Here is a 26,942-nt window from a genome sequence, read left to right on the forward strand (position 1 = left end):
TTATACCCGCTGCCTGCTAATTAGCAAACTTTTAATTTTGCTTTCTGCCCACTTTTATTGCTGTTAATGGCGTGCGGTACGTGTGGAGGGGTGCATTCTTGATTTTATAGCCAGAATGCATGGTTCCCTGATTCTATAGGGAAATGTTGAAAAAAAAAATCACGAATTGGTCGGAAGTTTAATGAGATTTTAAAAAGCATTCGGTTAATTTATTTTTACGCTCAAAGCTTCTTGTAAAGTTAAGAGTTTCGCTGAAACCGTTGAAGCAGGTTCTGGAAAATTATTGGTTTTACGATTGAAGGAGCTAGTAAATAGTTCTGAGCTGAAAAGGGAGCTAACCTCGTGACACGAGCAAAGCAAAGTGGTGTTACACAGAAGCGCAAGGGCCTTTTATCGGGCTGTAAATTCATCCACACACCCATAAATATGCGTATTCAAAGCGGTGTATAATCCGAATAACGCCTCCTGCAGGCGGTGCTCTATTTTTACGAAGCGGGGAGCTTTGCATAATATTTATCACCGCAAACCAAATTAAAGAACAAACACTGCATATATTCTAATTGAGTTTCAGTGTCTGCTGCTTCGGCGAGCGACGCGAACCGCGATAAAAAATATTGCCTCGTGCTCTGTTAACAAACAAAATTGCAGAATTTGGAAGGAATAAAACGAGTGCTGTGTAATCGGGCCGCTGCGCCTGATTTCCATTTGTAAACGCAGCGTGAACGCCGGCCGGTCGACAGTGCGCGTGATAAGATAAAAATACGTGTATGTACGCGGCGGGCTTTTTATCAGACTTTGGGCAATTAACCCAGTCCTGACGGAGTTTGTGGCCAAACATTGATGCGCGACTTTTTTATCGCGTGAGCCCAACAGAAATGACGAAACCGGTACGCCAATTAATTATCAGCAGGCGAGAGAGTGAGGAGACAGACGCGCTGACTAGACAATTTCGCCGCCCACGCAAAGATAGCACTGCCTCATGATTTATATGGTCCGTTCTAAAATTCTATTGAAAACTATAAACTGAATATTCAGGCAAGAGGCCAATATAATCTGTATAAGCAGTGATGTAGATCGCATAAGTGGTCCGGTGAAGTGTTGATATACTATAATTGATTGGTTTGTTGATTAGGTTTTTTTTATAAATAGAATGCGTGTATTTAATTGGATGAGCCTGTTTTAAAAATCATATTCCTAGCATTTTTTAATAATTAGTACTATTTGATAACTCCACGTTACTTTTTGCATTTGATTCAACAAAATAGTGAGATTTTTAGGGCCTTTCAGCGCTTTTAAATTGAACATTTAATCTCTTAACTCGAACATATGTTACGTTTCAATTAAATTACGAGAACACTGCCTGGTCAATAGGAAGCACAAAAAAGCCAATACTGCAGCTTTATTAAAATAGCACGAAGCCTTTTATCAAAAAGGAAACCAAAACCGATAAGTTTTCAATTCCTTATAAGTTAAGTCAGCTTAGATAGCGTTTCTCCGGGAGTGAAAAATATCCCGACATCAGTTTATCGTACTACCGCGGGTTCCCACAATTACAAGACGCAACGGGTGCGTTAAATCAAACGTGCGCGTTGCCTCATATATTTTAACCCCATCTTGAAAGCTGCACTCGCGTCCCAAGATGCACCTATGCTATCTCCCCAACTGTGCAGGTTATTTTCAGCTCGACGCTGTTCGTTCACGCCCGCGGAACAGGGAGAAAGCATAATATAAGTGCAACAACCTCCATCGCACTCCCGAAGGTGCTTGATTTCATTGGATTCCGTCCCCAACTTTTGTGTCATGTACTGCTATACTGCTGCATCCTCATTCATGCACACAGATAAAAAGCTGCTCTCGGCTTGTGTGGGGACATAAAAATAATTACCAGCAGCGGCGGTACAATGAAGGGCGTGAGATACGAGCGCCGTTTCTCCGCATAAACGTCACATCCGTCCAATTTAATACAACGACGACATCTCTCTCTTAATGGCCGGGACGAGAGCCGCGCACTGCAGGAATTAGCCCCGACTAGCCAGTGCAATTGTTAGAATGCATTTTTATCGCCGCGCGTGCAGATGCTACCGAACCGCAGCAAGTGTGCCGTGACGTCAGAGGTGGCAAATTGCTGCATGTGCACTTGTGATCCGAGGGGAGCCGTATCCGCATTTAATTAGCGGCCGCAATGAATCTGGGCCTGCACGTCCATCAGTCATTGACTATTATTTATGACTCGTTTAAATTAAGATGGATGAGAGGACATATAAAATGTTTATTTCTTGAGCCACTCGTTGAATTGAAACCAAAGATGGTCGAGGGGTCGTATCAATAGAAGTGAGAGCAGAAGAGGATTTAGCATCTCATCACAAATCAAAATTTAGAAAGTAACATTGACGGTTATTTGGGTCAAATATATACACATTGAGCTCATAATTAAGTTTTATTCCCTCTGTGATTGATTGGCAAATAATCCTGTCCTTTTAAACGCAGTGTTTGTTACTTATATTAATAAAAAAATTTAAATTCTCCAGTCTTATTTTATTTTCCACATTCACACACAAACTATGGCAAAATCGGCTGTAAACTCGAGCATAAAGTTTGATGTCCACTCAACCGAAATATTTAAGGGCGGACCCTTTCCTATCCAGAAAATCCTTATGCATAAATCATCTCCTAATCCGTCCCTAAATCTTGATTTAGGTTCTTTTTTGTGCGGAGATCAGTCAGTTGTTGTGATTAGATTTAGCGACGCTGTCACTTTTTGCCCAGTAAGGGCCCTCGCTCACTCTCCCCGAGGGTCAGTCTAATAATCTGCAAAGTGCAAAGCAAACACAACCGAGAAATGCAAAAAGGGCGGACAAAGGCTGGCGGCGCGTCAAAATGTGTGCCAGACTGAAAAAGATGAAACGCGTCGAGTGGAGGCTCTTCTGATGGTCGCTCGCTTTTGGTCATCACGGGAATTTATTATGTTAAAAGGCGAAAGGGACAACACAAAAGCGGCGGCCGAGGACAAAACACAACCAAGCACATACACTATCAGCGTGCGGATGAGGCAGCGCCAACACAAAACAGCACGGAACGGAACGGTGACACACAACACAAACACACACACATACAAAGAGTAGAGCAGGGGTGGTGTCAAAGTTAACTTGAAGCTCGGAATGCCGATTGCCACCTAAATGAATGGCTTTTTGTGTCCATGGAAATGTTGATCGAGATTGCAAAAAGGTGGCACATTTGACTGACTGGGCCTTTACACTGGTCCGTCACACGTCTAACACATGCTTAGCCTTATCGATATTTAGAAACGTCACGTCATGATAAATAACTAGAAAAAATGGACATATATAATAAGATGAAATAAAATATTTTTATTGTTTCTTTCTGAGGAAATTTGAGTTTAATAATGCAAGCAATCCAACGTTTGACAGTTTAAAGAGATGTTTGCTCAACAATTAAAATTCTTGCTCGCAATGTAAAATTGCATCGCATTCCGATTCTGGTTGTTTCAATTACGGTCAGACAAGACTCTATTTCCCCCCGGCTACTGACCACAAATGTTAAGACAAACAAAGCATCTTTCCACTTCAGCAGATTCTAATCTGCAACACGAGAGTCAGCGAGCACTCAGTCCATCAGAGCTAACGGAATTCTTACTCAACGCTGAGATTCCAGGGGGGTTAATTTGGCCTCTGGCCGGGTTGCCGAGATAAGAGCGCAGGGGACGAGAGGGCGCTAATGTGATATAAAGCATGCGGCCCATAAATGCTGCTCTTCTGCAAGTGAGTTACATACACACACACACACGTCAGCTGCAGTCGCTGTGCAACCACAGGGGCCGTAAAACAAAATGCTGCTGCACCCTGGCCAAAATAACAACACACACAAACGCTCAAGTGCAGCTGTAAAAAACGGAAAAATAGTAAAACAAGCTCGTAACAGAGGCCAGAGGTCAGCGGCACAAACGAGATCAATCACGGTGAAGCCAGCGCTTGTTATTAAACCATTTTTCCGTTTGCTAATAAAAAGGCTGCTGACATTCAATAATAGCCTCATTCGGACCGATTTGCTTGCTAGCTCGTGAAGATAATAAAGCGTTAGGCAGTTAAAACACGCGAATGCTGACTGGAAAGATTACTGGCACACTGCCGAGGGAATTTTCAAAATGCATAAGCAGTGCAGTCGAGCGTGTTCGTCATTTGGAATCAGACTGGGCAAAAATATGACAATAAGAATAAGAACAAGCCGTCTTGGGAATAAATTATGAATAGTGCAGAAGACTAAAATAATAATGGTAGGTGAGAGCTTCCAAGCGAGCCACGCAGGGCATCTCAATATAAATTTCTTTAACATTCACATTAGATTGGGAAAAAAATATCACAGAACAAAACATGATCACATTTTCCCTACAGCAATTTTAGCATGGCTAAAAGCTTAAAAAGCCGCAGTGCGCAGAAATTCCGAAACAAGTTCAGCAAGTAGTGTCCTGCAAAAATATGTGACACAAATTAACAAAAATAACACAACACAATGGAAAAACACAATCCGCCACCTTAACGACCAAATAAATAGCGATTACTTTTAGTGGAAACGAGCAGCATAGCACAGCAGAAAAGAGAGGTAAAGTTTGTGGAAAGACTCAAGTCTCAAGTACCTAGAAATGCACTCTGTATATACTGAGTGGGAGAGAAGGAGGAAAGGCCTTTCATTTTCGGCAACCAACACCACGTCAAACTGAAATTACGTGAAAGCAAATTGACGACAGTCACGCACATGCAGATCCGTTTCCCATTAATAAAAATTCGTTCGATAAACCGGGTATGGTGACCTATGTTGAATGACGAAAAAATAAAAGGGAAACTAATTTTCCGATCAAACGGGAGAAAATTTAAAAAAATGACCACGCAAATCAATGCATCGATTTACTCGCCGATGAAAATCAAACAAAATCGCAATGAGCCTGTGACATTCGTAACTCCATTTGATTTCCTGGATTCTTGCGATAGTTGTTTTTTAAGTTGTAAAAGGCAAAACATATTTTCTAGCAAATATTTCACCACATATTGGAAAATCTATCTTTATCTCGTGTTTCATTGTGCAGATTTAGGTCACATGTCTCAGCGAATTCCAATACACCCTCTCACAACCCCTTGGCTGACATATCTCTTGGATGGAGAAATAATTTTCCCATCAAGCTGTTCACCGGCCATAGTTCTACAAACGTCAACCGAATGGGGGTCGAAAAATTGCAAATCAGAGCGGCACATTCATCATCCTTTCCTCGACACATCATTTATATGTCCGACATCAGCGTGCGAGTGAACGCACTTCTGGCAGTGCCAAATAAGGCGTGTGGCTGCTTGTATCATTGCGACCCCTCTGCTTCCGCACCCGAAATGTATTTCTGATGAAAGCGTGCAAATACAAGCCGGCAGTCCCTGCCCGAAATCCAATATAGGCGCAAAAACGACACGGCTAGCACATTTGATGGGCCGAAATAAAATAAAAACAGCAGAGCGGCAGTGGAGAGGAAAAATGAATTTGATCAAGGGTAGTGAATTTTATACGAGTTGTTCCTGTCGGCTAGCGTACGCTGCAAATGACGAAAAATAAATCTGGAGTTACGAGGGAAAATCTAATTTGGCTAAATCATGTTTCCCTTTTTTCATTGTGTTGCCGGTTCTTTGATGTCATAGTTCAAACGCAGCCGTTTCAGTCGTTTAAAATTCTAAACCCCGTAAACACATAAAAATTGGAGCCATCGGGCCGGGGGAAGGAAAACAACTGCACCGATATTTTTAATATAAATAGATCGACGACCGCATTTTGTGTCTTGCTGGTGTGTGTCGCGAAAATCAATAGGCATGCATGCACGACCGAGGCAAAAAAGGAGGCCGCGCGCGAATCGATCGGTGGGTTCGGTTCGTTCGTTCGTTCGGCTGTGTTCTTAAAGGGTTATATATCGAATCGACAAATTCATTTTGCTGCCTGCTGGCGGTGCTGGCATGTCCGTCCGACCGACCGACCGACCGTCCGCCCGCTAGCCGCGCTTACGTCGCTTTGGCTGCTCAATGGGGCTAAATTTAAAGTGATGTATATCATTATGCGTGCCAGCGTCCACCGGCTATAAATAAATTCACACACAGCAGCTACGGCTGCTCGCGTTCGCTCTCGTGTGTGCTGTCGTCGACGGAGCCACTCAAATCTCATTTTTACTCCGGCGAGACCGTTATTAAGGTACACAAACGAACGCACCCCTTTCGCTATTATTCTTTTATCCCAGAGCCGTTTATGTGCCCGAAACACATTGTTGCGGTCGCAATCACGATTTTTTTCTTCCGGCCGGCGACAGGAACATGCAAACGCGTCGTGGACGATTTTTCATTCTGCTGCCTTTTTGTTGTTCGCGCACCACCAAACCGTTCCATGACGGAATTTTAGATTTCATCTGATGACGAATTTTTATTACTTCTCGAGCCATTAATTTGACCGCCTTTCCCCAAAGAACCAGCAGGTTTCCACTAAAAAGGGTTGTTTGCGGATAAGATCGAACTACTCAATAGCATACTGCCGCAATTAATACTAATTATTACTAGTTGTAAACATAAAAATTCGCCGAAATGCAAGCAAAACTATAAATTTTTATCAGAAAACAGTGACCACTAAACTAATTCGTTTAAATCATGTTACCATAATGACGAAATCCTCTAAATCTTATATTCTCAATAGCGAGAGCGCAATTTTTTAACTCTATTTGGTTCCAATGAGGTTTTATTACTTCCAGTAAAATTTCCCGTTTTCCGGTCCACTTGGAAACAAAATTTCCCCATCAAAAATGTTGCACTACTTGCGAATGTAAGCTGCATACACGTTTGAAACTTTGTTTTTAACTTTGATTATTTTAACATAAAAAATTGGGTGAACCGCGAACGAAACCACGCTGAAATTTCAGCACATTTTGCGCAGAGCGGTGCCAACCTCTGCGAATTTTTTCAGCGTTCGCAGCCAAGCCGGCTGGCAGCAAAAACAGGCCGAGTTAGTTGGAACGGCTGTGGCCTCGAAATCGATCCGCTGCCGAGAAGTTTAGTGTGGTGTGTACGCCGTGCTGGCGAGCGAGCAGGCAGCAGGCAGGCAGGCAGGCCAGCCAGCCGCTCGAAAATCGGCGTGAAAGAAAAATTATCAATACAAGTCCAAGTAGGCCTGCCAACGTGAGCGCTCTCGGGCCGTTCTCCGCGGATGGGTCGCGCTGCCCGAGACCAGGCGTGCGGCCATTGATTTGCGGCTCGAGCAAAACAAACACCGCCGACGCGGGCGAATGATTCTAGCGCGAATTCAAGCGCAGCGCCGATTTCTCGGAAAACCGAACCACGGCGGACGGTTGGCAGAAGTGGAGGGAATTCTCGGCGCTCAGCGGCCGCCGCTGCATGTGTATTTGCGTGTAATGTATTTCGCGGTGACCAAAAGCAATAGCAAAAACCAACGCAGATGTAGTCAGTGGAGGGGGGAAGAGTGCGACCGCCCCTACCTAGACTTTCGCAAAACTAATTGTACGGGATTGTTGATCACCACCAAATACATACGAAAATGATTTCTTCCGGGAAAAGGGAATTATTGTTAAACCGATTTTACATTCCATAGATAGAGGTTAACAAAGTCCTAGTTTCGAAGAAAGCAATGGAATTGGAAATCCTTTAAGTGTACAAAAAATGCAGTTTGTAAAGTAATTGTACAAAGTCCCGCCAAACCGAAAGTTAAAATACGCTCAAATCACCACCATACGAATGAAAGAAGGATGCGAGTTTGAATAAAGGCTTTTTAGTCCTACCTGGAAGGCGAAGGTGTCCCTGTTGTCGTCAAGGGCTGCGATGTCGAAGTTTGGCGGGTAGAGCGTGTTCTTGCCAGGATAGGAGGTACTGCGTCGGTACTTTGAGGGCGAAATCACCATGTTCTGGTGCTGATGCTGGTGCTGGTGGTTGAACGTGGGGCTCGGCTTGCGGTTGGCCATCGAGCCGGCGGCCATCGGGTTCAGATTGGGCACTGAGCGGCCGCGAGGGTTCCACGGACTGACGCCCATCTGTCCGGCCGTGTTCCAGGCCGACTGCGGGGGCGGCTGGTGAGGCGGGGTGGCGCCCTGCGGAGGGCTGGCCGCCGACCACACCGAGTTCTGCTTGGTCTGAGCGGCCGCCGCAGCCAGGAACATGTTGGGCTGCGCCATGTGACGGGCCGACATGGGGAAAGCGGCCGTGATCGGCCGCCTGGGCTGCTGCTGCTGCTGTTGTGGTTGCTGCTGCTGCTGGAGACCACCGAAATAGGCGGCCGGGGGCAGGCCGTTGGGCATGTTGAGCAGCAGGTCGTCAGACCAGGGCGTCTGCTGTTGTCCCGACGGACCCTCGACGTGGAAGGCCGTGGCCGCTGACTGTGACACGCCGGCCGATGGGTCTGACTTGCAGTCGCCGTTGGTGGTGGTCGCCTCGTCGACGTCGGCCAGCAGACCGGCCGCCTCCTTGGCCGCCTTGCTCTCTAGCTGCACGTCGGCCATCGGCGGGTTGGGCGACATTTTGCTACCTGCGGACACGGAGGGTTTCTCGATTAGTAGGCCGTCGGCCGGCATGCCACCTCCGGAACCGCCTCCGACGTTAATACCGGCTAGGTAGGACGTGTAGAACTGGTCGCCAGCTGACGGAGTGGTGTGGCAGTTGTTCGATCCGCCTCCGCCGCCGCTCGAGCTGCTGCAGGACGAGGTGGAGGTGGTGGTGCCGGTGCCGTTGGTGCTCGCCGCACTCAGTTTGAAATCCCCCATCAAAGAGTGGCCCGAGTTCGACTCCCCGTCTCGTCTGTTTCTCTCTTCGCAACGCACAATCGATTTTGCAGAGTACCGTGCGTGCACCGGCGGTCCGTCCCAGTCCAGAGACTTGTTCTTTCTGGCCCGATCGTAGCCGGCACACGAGGTGGCAGCACCCGGTGGTGCTCGGCCCGGAACCATGCCTCCCCATTGGCGGCCACCGAGCATGCGGAGCCGTCTCTTCTCCCGCCCAGGGTGAGAGCGCGCGCCGCGCAGCGGACGATCTCGCTGCCTCCGAGCCCGCCAAATCGCCTTGCACTGCATTGCGTGCGCGCCCTTTTGCCTCTGCAACTTTACTACTAGCTGGACAATCAATCGCACACTGAGTGCGACTTAAAATTATTCATCTCAAAACCTTGGCAAAATGAAATACATAGTTAAATCCCAAAATGTTACAATGCTCTTGTATTTTAATAATCGAAAATTTCAACAATATATTTATGTATTATTTGTAATTTTAATGCATGTACGCACGTAATCAGATAAATTTAAAGTCCAATTCAATATTTAATGCTCTATGTATATAAATAGCATAAATAGATGTATTTAATATTAATTGGTCATCATTGATTAATAAACTTAAGTCAATTTTATTTACATAAATATGTTTGAAAATTTTCCTTGTTATTTGTTATCATTTAAATAAATCACATGAATAAATTACACGCATCACTAAAAAAATTCAAATATTGTTAAGAAATAAAACGGAAATGTAAAATAAGAATATTATGTAACAAAATACGAAATATTTGTTATTCTCTCAGTTCATTGCACTTAATCCATGTATGTATTTGTTGGATTTAGATTATGTAAAGCATATCATTAATAAAGAGCTTATAAAATAATTAAAAAGATAGTTCTAAAATTATTAAATTTTGTGCATTTCTTTTGAAGGATGAATAAAATCTTTGCATTATTCTTAACTAATTTGCAAATTCAAACTAAAGAAACTTGATTAGAAATTATATGTATTATTTTCTAATCAATTGATGTTTCTAACAATAAGCGCCTGCTGACTCAAAATACCTCGATCATTGGGTTGAGTTGGATATCATAGCCAATTTTTATTTGTATCTAGACTTAAATATATTGGACAAGACCTTCCCTTGCGTTTTTCTAGAGACAGTCATATATGTGATGGTTTTCAAAATAAGCTAATATTTCATTACACACAGCTATTACAGAATCTGATGTGAAATCGGCGTGTTAAGGCAGGATGTTAGAAGTTTTCATAAGTAAATAATTACATACAAAATGCGGATTAATTTGTTCACTTTAATGCTCAAATGTTTATTTTAATGTAACATTGACTGTAAACACAACAAAAACTCACCTGATTGTTACAAACAATAAAATTAATTTGAATTCACAAATTACAAATTAAGTAAACATTAACGTAGCAAATTATTCGTTTAAAGACAAACGGAGGAACAATTAAATGCAAAATTAAAATAAAAATGACTTAAGGAAATGATTTTTTAGCAAAAAGTTCTACTCTTCCCTTTCTTTTAAGTGATGTTGCAAACGACGCAACTGACTTAATGCATAAATATAAATGCATTCAAATGACCAGAAGTTGGTATCAGGCTTAACTATAAACCTCTGATAATCCACAGCGACACCTTTGTAAATTTTGTAAATATATCATATATCACTATATTTATAACAGTTATGCTTCTGCTGATTCCTTCCTAATATCCTCTAACGCTTGCAAAACCATCTGCTGCAGATTAGGTGGCAGAGTGTCGTCGCTGTCAACCTCAGCGATTTTTGAAGCTAAAATAATTTTGTGATGAGTACAAGTTTTCATGTTTAAATTAAGTTGGGACACTGACCTTCACTTGATTCACTTATGTTGCTAGGAGAGCCATCTGCAGCTCTTGTATTCTTTTCCTCGGCTTGGGCCAAAATTTGGTCCACCTCTTTGTCAATGTCAGAAATGGAATACCCATTTAGCAGGGCCTTGGATGGATATGCATCATCGCCAAGAGCTCCTAGTCTGCGTTCCAGTTCAGCTATTCGTTTTGCCAAAATCCTGAATAAATTTAAACATTGTTACTATCTGGATATAAACTAGACCAACCATCAAAATGAGCCCTTTTTGGTAGACAAATTGTGATTGGCGCAATCATATTACCGGTTTGTTTTCTTTTGATGGGCAAGAGCTACATTCTTGTCATTTAAGGCCTCAAGCAAAGCTAAATACAAACTATGAAGGTCAGACTGGGCTGCTGGCGTTTGAGGAAAGTCACCATTTTGGAGAAAGAGTTGCTGGACTGCAAGTTACAAAATTATTTATGTTTTTACTTTTCATCTGCAGGCTTTATACCTTGCTTTTGAGATACAACTAAACCTCCATTTCCACCAGTTCCTAATTTTATGGCTCCTTTGGTTCTAGATTTCTCGACAACACTCTTTACAAAATAAATGAACTGATTATTTTGGATTTAAAATTTTTTAGTAATTTACCTTATATTTATTCAAGTTATGTTCAGCCATCTGTTTTTCCTGCTCCATTTGCTGGAGTCTGTCATGCAAAAACGAATTTTCAGCAACCAGTGAATCAATGTCGATGATATTGTTCGAACTGCTACTGCTTCCTTTTCTAAGCAAAGCTTGCTTTAATTCGTAATTAAGCCTGTGTACCTGAATTAACATGAAGTTGAAAATTATGTTAAAAAATGTAATTTTAAAGTCATGCATACCTTTCCACGAAGTGTGTCTCGTTGGACAATAAGTTCCTCTTTCTCATCTAACATTGATTGAAGGTCTTGACGTAGTTGAACACTCTGAAAGTATTTCAAATGAATCACACCAAAGAGTTATGTGTTGTCTCACAATCAGTTGATCAAAATTTCAAGAGTTTAGTTAAATACAGGAAAGTGGGATTAATTTTTTCTTGGCTAAAATTTCCCTACTATAAATGGAAACTGTTAGCCATATCAGAATTAATAATTTTCAAACAACACGGTAAAATGCAACATTAAACAATTACCTTGATATGCATGGCTTCCATTTGTTGAACCATTTCTTCCTTTTGGTGGGCAGGAAACACTCCACTTTGTTTGTTGTTCAAAGGCGCGCTTTTTAGAATGCTGATTTGTGCTCGTAGAGCCTGTTTATTGTTAATTCTTAATGAATGTTGTGAAAAAAATATCAACACACCTTCATATCTCCATAAGCATCTCTAAGTTGTTGCTTTAACTCTTCATTCTCCAATTTTAAACTTTTATTTTTCTCCTCTTGAACATCACCGGAGGGAAGTAAAAGCATGGCCTGAAATTTTTATGTTTCACAATTTTGTACCAGAGATTAAATTTTTAAATTAAAAAAGATATCCATATATTTTTTGCAATATTTTAAAGCACTATATAAATCAATCAATGTTCCAAATTTGATAATATTCCTTGTTTTGAGTACATTCTTATATGCATGATTTCATTTCAAGAGACACTTTGAACAGGTACTAGGTTACAAAGAAACCAAGAAACTGTAGCGAGATAGCAGTAAGAATGCCACAATTATACCATACTATCCGCATTTTTAAATGATAAAATGTCATTGCGCTTTGTATAGGTTTTCATTATTTCCATTTGAAATGTGTATGGGAGAAATTAATGCTTTTTCTATCACAAATATAAACTAAAAATATTCAAAACATTATCTACGTTGCACCACATTACCTGCCCTAGATGCGAGTAGGGCTTCTTTTTCAGAGCAGAATACCTCTGCTGAAGTTGCTCAGCCATCAACTTGAACTGGTCTCTCTGCTTTCGACTGTCGTCCAACTCTTTGGTCAAGATAAACAACGCCTCCGTCTTACTTTGAAGTTTCCTCTTCAAGGCGGCATTCTGTTAGTTGAATTAATTCAGTAAAAGGAGGATATTTTAATCAAAATAAAAACTCACGTCTGCAGCCAAGTTTTCCAAGTAGCCTTCCATGCTAGTTACTCGTGTTGTCGTGTCCACTTTGTCGCAAAAGGCACACTGACCAGGTGAGTTCTGAGTTCTAACCAGAGGGACTCACTTTTATCGTCAGAGCACGCCGACTCCTCATTTCCTGCGATAAAGACTAACAAGAGTTTGTAAGCAAAACATTACTGCTCGGTGCTTGGCTCGTTGTGTTTTCTGTTTTCCTTCAACACCACGTCATATGGTAGATAAAGAGAGTACAGACGGGAGCTCAATGCACACCGCCCCTTTACTCGAACTTCGGTAAAGGGATCCTTTTGTGAACGTTCAGATTTAAATTAAATGGTCATCCACGTCCAAATAAACAAACGGAATTTATATATTGCACATCACAAAATTTTTGCCCAGTTTCATTTAAGCTAACAAATAATAAACTGTTACATTGCAATTTTCCTCTCAAAGAGAGCTGACTTAATTATTGCATATTTTAAAGACGCTTAAAAATGAGAAATTATTTTAAAAACAAACATGCAAAACTTAACTACAAAAAATTAATTTTTTTATGAAAAACTTTAATTTAAATGTGATATTTTTATGGTGAAAATTAACAAATAATAGATAGTGCTCTATATTTTTAGTATAGTCGTGGAACTTGTACACTTAAATAATTAAGGTTATATTAATTTCGCACGCCAATATCCCCAAAAAAGTATATGTAAATTTATAATCACCATAAAGATTGATTGCGTATAAAAGGGCAAGCTAAAAAGATCTTATTATAATACTAATCATCTTCAGTGTTTGAGTGCGACAGTTCACACGTGGGTGTGTATCTACAGTCGCATGTTTGATTTTCATAAGGAAAAGGCACCTTCGCAGTTCCACCGTTCACTGCACACACAAGAATTTATCATTTTTTTACTCCATGTGACCCATGGAAAGAAACTAGCATATTTTCTCCAATATTATTATCTTGATGGTGAGTATCATATGCGCAAAGTGGTTTCTGTTATCTACATTTTGCGGTGCAAGAGGCAAAAATACTTATAAAACAAGCGAATGTTCGCATGCCGCGGGGTGCTCAAGGAATTAATTTTTAGTGTCCAATTTTATTAGAGAGACGAAATAACTAAAAATTTATGCATTTTCGCATGGTAACTGATGTACTTCAAATTTTTTCCATGATTAGGACATTCCCCTCGAAAATAAATAAATTTTTTATGATCATATTAGTTGTGATATTTCAATAAATTCAATTGTTTTAACAAAAATTAGATACTGACTTTAAATTATCACTAGAGAAAAACATTTCTTAATGACGGAGAAAAAACGTACGTGTCCTCATTGGCTGAAGTTGAGATTTTTATTATTCTCAGCATTTTTCGGCTCCATCTAGCACCCTAGTCATGAGGGGATCCTAACACGTAGGCTCTCAGGTACAAATTTGTGTTAGGCTCATGACAAGGGCGTCAGTTGGAGCCGAAACATGTCGAGCATAATAAAAATCTCTATAACCTCTACCAATGAGGATAAGACCGATTTTTCTCCATCATTAGAATTTTTAAATGTCTATGCAGACACGCACGATACCTGCAAATTTTAATCTCTTTATATATAAGAAAGGAACGTTACTCTTTAAAGTTCCATATATAGATGGGACAACAAAAGAAGTGCTCCACAACAGCCATTGAGCAGGGACTTCCTCTTTCTTATTAAATGGAAAGGTCGTGATCAAATCAATCCAGCTCGCATACACAACGTGTATTATGTGTGTATATTGATGCATTTAACTAACGTGGGAAAATTCCGCTTCCTCCTCTCTTTCCCAGTGTGACAACAATACAAGCTATTGTATAATTATGTCATATAAATCACGGCGAGAGTGAAAATTAATACATTGTACTTCATATCGATTGGTATCACGCACAGAACTAAACTTTCCAACGGGAAAAATGAAGTCATTGACATTTGAGTCTCGTCCACTTGTCCCCGAAAATTAACTTCAAGAATAATTTAAACTTTCAAGACAGGTCACACTGCAAATCTCTCGACAATAGAGCGTAAAGAAAAGCAAGGCCATACTCTCAGTGTACAGTACATAGTTTTTTTTATATCACTGCAACCTTTGGCTTTTGAGGTGAGGGCGTGTGCATTACTGCAACAATAACCCGTGTCACTGAGTTGTGAAGCGGTTAGATAACAAGGGCTGGGTCGCGATTGACCACGCGTTGCGGTGTGAGAGTCGAGATCGAGCGTCCAAACTGGGTAAAAGTATGTCCATGGGCACGCTCATTACACCTGGTATATCTGGTATCACGTCGGCGCGCGACTGTGCCCGGCGGATCAAACACAACTATTGCTTTATTGCACGTTCAATTGAATAAGTCTTTCAACGAAGTAATTGTTTTTTTATGGTTATGGTAAATAAAGCAGTGAAGATTCTAAATTCTGGGATTGGCCGAAATTGCAATACTAAACAGTGTGCTGTATAAATTTTGTTATTATAGTCTCTCTCACTTTCATTTAATTTTTGGAATTTATTTGAATAAACTATGGCCGTATACAATCTTCGAAAATATTAAAAATCCATCTTGAGATTTTATTTTCCTATTCGACATCTAAAAATAATTTAAAAAAAATTAATGTCACAGTTGAAATAAATTTTGATCTTAAAACGAAATTCATGAATAAAAAAGGAGAGAATATTGAGCAATATTTATCTATTTTTTAATTCTCTTTATTTTAATGACTTTGAAAATTGAGAAACAAATGTTTATACACTAGGAGTATAGTTACAATTTCTAAGGTTGATAATTTGCTAATTTAATGAAAAAGAACACACCTGAATAGATTATTTTTGTCCAGCACAAATTAACCAAACTCAGAGAGATCAACTGTGCAAGTTGACAACCTACACTTTGAGAGGATGTCAGCGGGAGCTGTGTTAGGGGAATTTCTTACTTTATTTAGCTCTCATGCGTTGTGATCGTTGTTTTTCCTTAAAGCTGATTTTTAAGTCCTTTGCACTTTCTAAATTACTAGAAGCACGGCTACATGCCCGCACATCTGAAACGTGCAACTTCTCGAGCACACTTCTATCATCCAAATCAATTTTCACTTTTATATAGTTAATCAATCATTATCTCAGCAGGCTGTGTCAGGCTCACTGCTTCATCATGCTGGAATTAACGTCATCTAAAATGCTACAAATGCGGTGAAACGGCTGCTCAGCGCACTTGAGAGCGAGGTGCAAGTTCCGTGGCAAGTGGCGAGCACAACTTTGCACTCGGTGAAGCGAAGAAAATTAAAATAAGTTGAAATTTGCGTGTTGCTGTGAGGTGGAATGCGGTGTTTGTTTCCATGATGTGCGAAAGTCGACAAGCCGGCATGTATAAGTGTGTGATGAGTGTTCGTACGCAGAGACAATTAGTGAAAGGGGAAATGCGAGCAACAAGAAGGCAAGCAAACTCTGCACTAATTCAGCTACGTGGGAACGACGGCTGAATATTTTAGGCAAAATCACTCGGCACCCAATAAAACTAGAGAAATTCGTCCCACGTTCAATTACGTATGTACATTCTAACAGGAGACGCGCGGTTTATGTGAGTTCCTCCTACTTTCAAAATGTGAATCATAACAGTATTATCGCGGCTCGTAAACTTAAGCTCGCAATGGGAACCATGAATTTTTTAATAGTTTTTTCCTCTCTAAGTCATAGGTTATTTGACAATCTAGCGCATTGTGCGTTGCTCTTATGCATTCTTACAAGAAAGCTTTAGTTTTTTCTCAGCGCTGGTAGAAAAATATAATATCTGAATTTTGCTAGGTTCGGGAAAAGCAATTTTTATCTTGAAAGCTCATGCGAAACAAATTTCTCAAGAATTGAGAGCTTTCGTGTTTGAATATGATAAGAATGTGTATTAATCTAAAATAATTTCTTCAAATTTTACACCATATTTTGAAAAAAGTCATTAGTAAAAGCGTTTGAGTGAAATAAAAACCAGTCAAAGATGTTTAAAAGCCATTTAATTTCATAATCATATGTTTCGTGATAGTGCTATAACATGGCTAATCATTCAACTGACATTTTATTTAAGAAGCACTGTAAAATCTGCAAGTGACGTCTGCATTTCAGACATGCGAATAATCGGGAGTATCTTTTTATGGAGGCTATACTGAAATAATAATCGCCGACCCTTTTAATATTCCAACATTACTGACCTCTGCAAATCGATCGTATTTACGACTGAATGCGGTTTTGCGTCTAGGGCATTTTGCATTGCGGGGTCCTCTCACCGCCACTGCTCCAACCGCCATCCCTACTCAGGGTGCCGTGCACGCGAGAGAGAGATAAGTCTAAAAACTCTCTCCTTTAAAAAGACGAGGCGTGGAGCGCAGCGTTTCAGTAAAGTGGTGATCGCGGAGCCGGCTCAATCGGGCTGCTGACATTCACACGATGGTGCTCAAGATTGCCTCACTCGTGCTTCTCTGTGGTAAGCTTGACACGGTATATTATACTCTCTGGACTGGTTCACGAGTGCAAATTAGCTGGCTAGACGCACAGCCATTAAAAATACTGCCCGAGTTTAAATTATCGGTAGACGAGGCGTTGTCTTGTAAAAGTGAATTTCTTTTGGCACGCAGCTCTAGTACTTTCGATCTTGTGATTTTTTGCCCAGATTTTTAATTTTGCCAACTAACCAGCAATGAAAGTAATCGTGGGATGATTAGACTTATAAAGTTTTTTGCTACTTTCTTTTTTATCTTCTGCGTGGACCTCATTTACTTATAGTAGACAATTTGCATTAATCTTTAAGAAACTTTCAAGTGTTCTGGTTCTATTCGCGGCGCAGCTTTTATTTAAAAGAAATATTAAGGCGTAGTTCGCTCTAATGAATTGCCTGCTTGGTTTTATTTTGTATAGCATTTGGGGCAAACCTCTTTGCCAATATTGTTGCAGATTCATATCAATGGTGCAATTTCCTGGAGTAAAAATTGGAAAATTTCTATTGACACAGAAACGTCAAAGCATCAGTTTTTAAATTCACAATTATAGCTTTTAATTGGTCTGTAGAGTTTGTTTTCCTGCCAATTGGTTTTGAAACAAAATTAAGCTTCAAGAAACCTTAAACCTGTATTACTTCACATAATTGGCGGTATTCATTAAAAGGGTGATTGTATTCACAATGGATCGCAGATCACGAATTATACGCTAAGATCAATATATCCGACAGCGTTTGTAAACATACAAAGATCTATTATGTTGGGATGCCAAAGGTCGTGAATCCTGAATACTCTGATGGAATAGAAAGTGCAAAAGTTGTCGGAAACCGTCGTCACTACAACTGGCTAAAATTGCACAATCAGATCAAAACGCACTGCACGCTGTAACGTGATAAATCTCGCTTGACGCAGCTGTAAATAATACATAATGAGGGAAAAAGTAAGTCACCGGTTTCTTGCCCAGCAGCAGCTGGATCTAATTTCCACAAGTCGGCTAGAGTGCCCCCATTGTTGTGGGTGTTGCGTGCACGTTCGCATATTAATATAAATTTCGTGCAAAAGTGGGTGGAGTCGCCAAGAAAAATGTAAAGTAAATCGACGCGAGCCAGTGAAAGTATTACCCAGCACTACTCGCAGCTCACACTTCACCTATTATTCAACACTTTGTATGGTGGCTGCCGGTAAACAGTGCTTTGTTTGCTTTGCATGCGCACCTCACGACTTTTAATCCAAATAGCGCTGCCAATTTTCCATCAAAAGCATGAGCTTTCGTATTTAACGTTGCACCTTACAAATAAGAGAGCGTCACGTGTCACGACGATTTGCAATCAACACCGACAGCTCCATTCGCGAATTTTGCAGCCGGCCACGAGAAAGGAGGAATTTATATGTTCTGGCTTCTATTTGATGCACACGCGAGAGTGCATTTTAAGTGGGGCAGCCGCGGATTTTATTGCATATGAACGGAGATACTTTTGTGGCAGGGCTAGACCTTGGCGTGATGTACTTCTAATGAGAGAATAAGTTTATTTTGCGAAAGGAGCCGTGGAAAGGATGCCAGAAGAAACGGTGATTTTCTCAGGGATCGGTTGCGCGGCGTTTTGTGATTGCCAATGAATCGAATTTTGCATTGATTGACCTACATGCAGCACGTATTGCAACAGAAACAAGTTAAAAATAAATACTGCTGCAAATTTAGACTGGTTCCTTATTTTGGAGTTTTGACATAGCAAGACCTGTTCACGCTCACTCTTAGTAAATTGCGCCATAAATAGGTTCTACCTTATGAGCAATGCGTCATTTTTGTCTTCTTAGTTAATTCCGTTTCTAATTTGCACGGAGTTCAAATGACTGTCACGCAATCTAAATTACCTACGATAGGTAAGTGACCCAACGTACCACAATAGCTTATAAAATTAAACCAACATTAGTACAGATTATATTTTCTTTGGGATTAAATTTGGAGGGAGGGGGGCGGATGATTTCCATGCAACGCCTAGCGAAAGTTCCCTTGCAAAATTTAATCTGCCTTTTTAAAAAGGCTGGTCACTGTTGACGTGACAATGCGATCTCGATCACGATCAAGAGACTGCAGTAAAAGCAGACGCGGAAATTCAAGTCTTCAATTAAGGGACAGGTCTTTCCGGTCTACGTGTATATGCATGACGTTCCCGGCAACGGTTCATTAATCTCACTCTACATAACGCGAATAGAATTGTGATGAAACGTCTAGAGCGCGTGTAATACAGAGGAGTCTTCTTCTAACTCGTATGACAGCTAGCCGTTTTCTAGTGAAAGTGAATCTTTCTCCGTCTTCCAATACATAATTCGAAGAATGCCCTCGGACGCACACACGGCTCATCCGTCCGTTTACCGAAATCAGAGTCAAGGCGACCGACCAGCCGGCCGATGAAGCAGTGAGAGTAACACAGAGAAAGTGCGATAGAGGAAAGTGCAGTTAATCTGTACCACCGCCTCTGGCGCTTTCGCAGCCGATTTATCAGCACGCTCCGGTCCCTATATAATTATTATATAATAGGCTCTGTGTTAGTTCATAAGCGAACAAATATAATTTGCGGATGACACAGGGGATTTCTTTTTGTTTGGTTTCTCCATATTGCACACGCAAAACCTCAAATTTCACTGTGCACCTGTTGCAGCTAATAGATGTGAGTGCTGGCGGAGATTGATCAATAAAAAATATGCGTGATGCCGCCGGCGGATATAAAATCGTATATGAGCTGTCAATTAAAACTTTAACGCTTTTTAAATGCGTGCTCAATAAAAAAAAGGAAATTTGGATGCAGTGAAATGAAACGAAGCACTTGTTGAATTCATTCTTGAGAGTTAAAAGCAATAATTTAAATCATTTACAGTCTTAAAATTAGAATCAGGATGAAAGTTTTCTATTTTTGCAAGCTACTAATTAACCTCATTTTTCAGGTTGCCTTGTGGCTGCCAAGGAATCGGACAGCCAACAGAAAAGACAAACGTATCTTGGTTCACCTCAGGCGAATCGTTACCTGTCTGGCGACGCTTATCAGTTGCACCAAAGTCGTCTAACCGCTTCTTTGGCGCAAAGTGAAGAGCAAGACAGTGCTGTCCAGGCTCAACTCGATGAAGAGCTGAGGCGTGATGCCATCAGCAATGCAAAGAGCGCGGCCGAGTCTTTCAAGCAGTCCTATCGCAATAGAGTCCAGAATCAGCAATATCCATACGCCACTCAGGAGCCCGCCCAGCAGGTTCAGCAGGTGCAGCAGCATCGTCATTATCAGCAGCAGCAGCAGCAACAGCAGCAACAACAGCAGCAACAGCAACAGCAGCAACAGCAACAGCAGCAACAGCAACAGCAGCAGCAACAACAGCAGCAGCAACAGTACGTGGCCTACGCCCCCACTCCGGCTGCGCCTCAGGAGCAGAATTATCAGCCCTCTCTTCAAGCCGTGTACCAAAACTCGCCGGCCGTCCAGAGACTGCCAGCCAACACGCAGAGCTACCAAGCGCACGCTCAGCTAGCCGAGGAGGCTGCCAAAGCCTTCCAGGAGGCCCTGCAGCAGAGAAGCAGTCGCCAGAAGAGGCCGCGCCTTCAAAACTCGCAGTACATCCTGGAGCAGCAGCACTCGTTCACTGTTCCCGAGCAGACTTCCGAGCAGTACAATCTGGCTGCCGTCCAGCAGGCTTACCAACAGATCGAGGAGCAACAGCGCCAGGCCGCCGAGAATATCCGCTCTCACGATCAGGAGGCCAGACCTGTTGCCCCCACCGTCCCAACCGTCCAACAGGTCCAGCAGACCCAGCAATACGAGGAGCCTTCACTGGGCTACAACATTGGAGACGGACCGGCAAATTACGAGCCCGCCCGTCAACGCGGCCAGAAGAAGTTCCAACAGCAGCAGCCCGCACAGCAGGAGCTGACCGTGGAGATCAAGCCCCGCCGCCCCTCGTCAGTTAGGAGCCGGCCTGTCACCACTCAGACCTACCAGGCCGAAAACCCGACCGTGTACCCGACTGAACCCGCCACGGTCGCTCCCGCCCAGTACGAATCGCCCAACCAGGTGCCGTACGAAATCCTTCAGCAGTACCAGCCGCAGACCACGCAGGAGCCTGCTGCCTTCCCCACTTACCAGCCCGTCCAAGTTGTTCCTAGCGCGCCGGTGGCTCCTGTTCGGCAGCCCGTCCGCACCCCCGCCGCCCCCACCAAGTCTGCATTCCTACCAACTCCCACACCCCCGGTCACCAGGGTCGCCGCTCCCGCTCGCGTGCCTGCACCTGCTCGCGCTCCTCAGCCTGTCGCTGCCGCCCCCACGAGAGTCGCTACCGCCCCCACGAGAGTCGCCGCCCCCGTTCAGGCGGCTCCGGCCCCGGTCCAGATTCCTCAAGCCTACGCCGCCCAAGCACAGGCTGCCCCCGTCCGAATTCCCGCAGCCCCTGTGCAGGTCCCCGCCGCTCCGGTCCAATACCCTGCGAGTCCTGCTGGCCTTCCCACATCAGAGACTGTCGACGGAAAACTCGTCAATTTGGACTTGAACCTTTTGCGGTCTCTGTACCAGGCCGCCGAGGCCCTCGCCAGGAAGCAGAAGGACGATGTTGGCCCAATTTCGGAAGACGAACTCATCAAAGCTCTCATTGAGCAGGGCAAGCGAGAGCAGCAGCAGGCTGCTGAGCAGCTGAAGAAGGCGCAAGCCGAACCTGAACGTCCCAAGGTGGAGGTGGTCCGCATCCCAAAGACGAAACAAATCACGCAGGAGGAACTGCAGGCTCTTATTGCCGCTGGATACGACATTTCTCCCATTGATGAGGAGCCGACCGCCAAAAATGCTGATCCTATTAAGCAGCAGTACCTGAGGCAGGCTGAATTCCTCGAAAGACAAGCTCATTACAGGGTAAATAATATTTTTCTTGGATTAAAAAATAACATTGATGAGTTCAATATCTAACTTAAAGCAATAAAATACTTTCGACTCATTTTGTTTTGCAATTTCAGTCGCAGAAACCAAACTCTAGGAGAGCACGTGATGATAGAGCTGTGCAAGATGAAGTTGCAGAAGAGTGAAGATGCCAAAACAGTCGACTTCTGCAAGCACTTTGACTAAATTGAGTTGCAGAGAGGAACCAAATTGAATATTTATGCATGTATTTTATAATGTAAAATATTAAAAAAGAGTTGCATTTTGAGATTAAGTGATGATGACGTGTAAATGACGAAATCAAAAACATTTTTTGCCATACATCATTATGTGACAGAGCTTGTGCAACCATGGAGTCTCCGAATGTAAAGACAAATAAGAGAAGACGCGTTTGTTAGTTGTTGTAAGATAGAATAGATAAATGAGCAAAACTTTTATAAACTGGCATATTTCATTGAAATCAACCTGCCCCAATACATATTTATATCTGAGAAATAAATCCCAGGGAAAAAATCAAATCAATCACAATCAATGGGAGAATGGGAGGAAAGTGTGTGTCGTCAAAGCAACCCAGCGCCTGTGTAACAATGTCTATGCAACTCGAGACACACGCGTGTGCGCCCGGCTGCATATACTGTCGTTCGTTTGTGAGAGTCGTGAGCGCGGTGTCGCAGTCATCACGGAACAGAGAGTCAGCAGTGGACTCTCATTTGAAAGGTTCAGCACTTTGCCAATTGAAAGGCTCAAACGGCTCAAACATTCCTTTTTCTTGATAAAAAAAAACAATTACTGATCTGGCAGTAAAACGCGCTCCAATAAGCCTTAAATTAATGCACGGCCCACGTTCGAGACCACACGACCTGCGAGCAGCGAGTTCAAAGTAATTTATCGGCATTGTCCGCACTATGCATTTTAATGGTATAATTGTCGACGCAACGCGGTTTGTAGGAGGAGCCCTGGGCTTTGTGTCGGTTCAGTACAAAAGTTGATCGGACGGAGCGGCTCAAGGTCTCGCGAGAGGTGAGAGATCAAATGAAATCGGCAGCCTTGCCAAGGCAGTTTCCCTTTCATACGCGGACAAATATTGTGATGGAACAATTAGACTGTGTTTCCAATCTACTCCACCCCTTTCTTGCATGTCCGTTTGAAAAGCATATCGCGCGCAGCCTCGAATAATAATTGATTCGTCTTGTCGGCGGCCTGGCGTAGATTTGATACTGCTGAAACACACACGCGACTAAACAATAGATTTTATAATTTGGCGGCATAACCGATCTAGATTACGTTACACATTTTAACGGTTGATATTGCCCGGCGCCGACTACGCCCTGGCCATTCACCTTGGCATAGAGATTGGCAGGCGAAAATGAAAATAACACACATACCTGCTGCGTTCTAGATCAAAATCGTATATGTATAAAGCATTGATAAATAATATTGCCGGGCCGCGTTGTAAAATTGTTTCGCCTGCGTAATGAAAAGCATAGACGTATAATTTCAGCATTGGCTGCAAATTGTCTTGAGAGATTCGTATGCGTCACGCTTGGTTGCTGCTCTAATCGCTCTGGCTGACCATGTGGCCTAATTAAAAGAGCCCCAATCTTCTCTCTCGGTGGAATTCAACACGTTTTCGTCAGCTTATTAATTTAGACATAAACATACTGCGTGCATTTTCCCAGAATTAATTATCTATAGGCTCGTGCAGTTCATAGCAAATATTTACTTTTCGCAATACGCCAAATATAAAAGCTGTTAAAAATCCGTCAACGATGACTAATATTTAATTAAGAATTGTCAGGTGCAACCTTGACAGAGCATATATATAAAATATCTCACTTTTTTAACCCAATTTTCGGCATCTTCTTTTTCTTGAACACTTGAACCTATGCTAACTAACAGGCACATGGAAGTATCCAAAAAATTACAAGCTAGACAACAGTCGTAGTTAAATTATTTTATTTTAAAAATATCTTGCATTTATTTGCTTATGAAAGTTTATTCAGTCAAACATACAGGCTTAAGCCTTTGAAAAGCTTCAAGAAAAATACATTTTGATCAATCATTTCACACCACCTATATACCACACTAAAGCCTTCCGGAATGTTTGATTCAACAATTTGCTATCTACATAGAATGCTGCTCCAATTTCCTGTAGACTTTGCAGCTGCAATAACGAGGCAAAAATTTGAAAATGTTTTCATTATTTTACGCAATTGCCTAGAGTGCAAGACAAATATCCGAGGAACAATGAAACAGTTGTGAACAAGAAAGTACTGTGTAAATTGCACAGTAACAACTATTTCCGCATATCTCCGAAACCTCACGGCAATACTACGCCAGATCAGCCGAATTTCCTCTTACCTCAAACGTCTCATACATGTATAGCCCTCGGAATCAAAAGATGGAATCGCTCCTCAAATTACGCTTTGTTTCATAACCGTTCTTTGACGAGCGGCGACTTTTCTTCCAGCTGCATTCCGCGACTGTAGCAATTCGATCTTATTGAAGCTGCTATTATTGCTTTGTAGAATGCCCTGACACGTTTTCCGCTCACACATCACTATTCAAGTGCACTCGGACCTCTAAGTGCAAGCTTCAACACCGGCAGGCACAATCACTGCAGTTGTTTTTATTCGGATCAAATTACAACTAATCCACTTGGGATGAGGATCCAAGGCCGAAACTAATCACTCTCGCTCTCGTTTATTTTATGAACGTCGACTCATTTGTCTGCAATCGTATTATAAGCTTATAAATAAAGCAATATTACACGTTTGTAAATATTCCGTGGACGCTGAAGACATATTGAAATCACGCAACAGGAAAATTTTCAAATTGTTTTGAACAGACCAAGAAAAAGAATAGAAACTTATGCGTGTTTATGGATTGGGATACCATATGTTTAAATTGAACTATGATTCCAAAATTATAGAGATTATTTAATAAACCTAAAAATTTATTGGCTTGGAGTTTTTTCTTCATAAACACACTCCTTTTTAGTTGGTTTAACAAACACAATTAGCCAGTTTTAAGTCAATTTTTGCGGCTTATATTAGTTTTTTTTTCAGAATCAAAAAGCGAACTTTTATTTTTATTTTATGTGGCTTCTTTATTCATGGTAAAACCTGTATATTTCATTAATATGACAAAAAGGCATTTTGCTGTGAGAAAATTTTTCCATATGCTCGTGTTCACAGTGAGAAAATGGCACCATTAAAATGGTCAGAATGTATATTCAGTGTCTAAATCGATTTATTCCAGACCTATTAATTGATAGATTCGAAAAAAATATTATTTTTGTTTACAGCAAAAGATAATCATAATATGCTTGATCTCCGCATTTTTGCGTTTAGTCGGTTTTAAAAAGCAAAAGTTGATTTAGGTCGATATTAAAATGATTTATTATTTTTTTTATTTGACTTCATAATTTATTTTCAGTTTCCTTCAACAGCGCTCAAACATTAAAAAATTCGATCGATGAAATTCCTAACAGTATGTATAGTTCAGTCTCAAAATGTATACATTATATTGTTTATTCCAAAACCTGGTAAATTGTTAAAAATGAATAGAAAAAAATACATTTATTTTTTCAAATCAATGAGAATTTAATCGAACTTGACACCTTTCTCAATTGCAATTTGATGATGGAGAAATCACTAGGCCTTGACTAAATTGACCAAGTAACTAGGTTATCTGCTTTTTAGACCTCCTAATTTAGAAGCAAACGCGCTTGCGTAAGGTCAGTGCAATTTTAGTAAATAACAAACTAAAAGTTGTTCACAATACTGAGAGCTCTTCTATACACATTACCTCATATTATGGCGTTTCACAGGCTTTTATCTCGGCATAAGATCCAACGCGCAAAACTGTAAATTGCTGGGTGCACGTGAAAAAATCGCCCCTCGGGCCACTTAATGTGATATAAGCGCGCGAATGCGTTATACACATGCTGGGCCCTGGCTTAAATGTCTGCCTGTTCGGACAAACGCACACTTGCATCAATCAGGTTGTAATTTATTTCACAAGCACATAATGGGATCACTTGGTGATCCAGCAGATAAAGTGAACACTGAACGGCAGCCGCCTTTAAGCAGATTGAATAGGAAAATCGGATTCGTTTGCGGTTAACCACCGAAATTGGCGTCGTTGAACGCTCGAATCACAGAGCCTCAAAGCCGAATTTAAACCTCCTCTCGTCTGAAATTTCCTTCTAAGTTCCAATCTGTTATCATTCAAATCATGATTGTATTTGTGTACAGCTCAGTAATTACATTCACATATCACATTATGCGCGCCGTCTGCTGTGTGATAATCGATTTCGGCGTGTGAAAGTTGTAGAACAGGTCCGGCGGCATGTGTCAAAACTGAAAAATATTGCATGCATCTATGGCAGTTCATATACCTTGTGGGTGGGTCAGCTTCTATATACCTCTAATGAAATATCCCATTCAAAACTTGAATTCCAATCAAAGTTATAAATTGAAACGATCGCACTTTCGAGTAAAAAGTCGTGCATAGATTCTTGTTCATAAAAGTCAAGCTGGTTAATCTGCTTGAAAGCCAATACTTGAAATATTTGTACATCATAATCTGAAAAAGCAATGTTAGCTCAGCAGATTTATGACTGAATTTAACTCAATTTATTTAGTTCAGCAAATATTTGCTTTCTTTAATACTCTAGATTTGAAATGAATCGCTTACAGTACGTGAATCATATTTTATCGCTCAACTATTATATTTAGAAGGATAGTTTATACTTCATTACATTTTAACTCATATATA

General features: G+C 41.5%; 3 protein-coding genes across 5 annotated transcripts in view; 1 reads left to right on the forward strand and 2 right to left on the reverse strand.

Moving 5' to 3' along the window:
- orb2 overlaps positions 1 to 8,995 on the reverse strand; it is a 210,754-nt gene extending 201,759 nt beyond the window's left edge. For 2 of the 3 annotated variants that reach the window (XM_065475670.1, XM_065475669.1), the window contains exon 1: positions 7,823 to 8,995. In XM_065475670.1, the coding sequence (XP_065331742.1) occupies positions 7,823 to 8,980 (1,158 nt within the window). In that variant the 5' untranslated portion in view covers positions 8,981 to 8,995. The remainder of the gene's footprint in view (positions 1 to 7,822) is intronic. The other variant, XM_065475671.1, reaches the window with a different exon arrangement.
- A 1,099-nt stretch (positions 8,996 to 10,094) lies between these two features.
- Positions 10,095 to 12,985, reverse strand: LOC135948273 (coiled-coil domain-containing protein 149). The gene is made up of 10 exons (XM_065497482.1): positions 12,748 to 12,985; positions 12,523 to 12,690; positions 12,005 to 12,115; positions 11,835 to 11,954; positions 11,545 to 11,628; positions 11,309 to 11,485; positions 11,169 to 11,253; positions 10,977 to 11,115; positions 10,675 to 10,874; positions 10,095 to 10,615 (listed from the first exon to the last, which is right to left on the reverse strand). The coding sequence occupies exons 1-10, from the start codon at positions 12,778 to 12,780 to the stop codon at positions 10,509 to 10,511; spliced, it is 1,224 nt and encodes a 407-aa protein (XP_065353554.1). The 5' UTR covers positions 12,781 to 12,985; the 3' UTR covers positions 10,095 to 10,508.
- A 4,125-nt stretch (positions 12,986 to 17,110) lies between these two features.
- Positions 17,111 to 22,601, forward strand: LOC135947755 (uncharacterized). The gene is made up of 3 exons (XM_065496690.1): positions 17,111 to 17,243; positions 20,197 to 22,136; positions 22,238 to 22,601. Exons 1-3 carry the CDS (start codon positions 17,207 to 17,209, stop codon positions 22,304 to 22,306), a joined length of 2,046 nt encoding a protein of 681 aa, XP_065352762.1. The 5' UTR covers positions 17,111 to 17,206; the 3' UTR covers positions 22,307 to 22,601.
- Positions 22,602 to 26,942: the final 4,341 nt, after the last annotated feature.

Source organism: Cloeon dipterum, chromosome 1, assembly GCF_949628265.1.
Source record: "Cloeon dipterum chromosome 1, ieCloDipt1.1, whole genome shotgun sequence".
Lineage (NCBI taxonomy): Eukaryota > Metazoa > Arthropoda > Insecta > Ephemeroptera > Baetidae > Cloeon > Cloeon dipterum.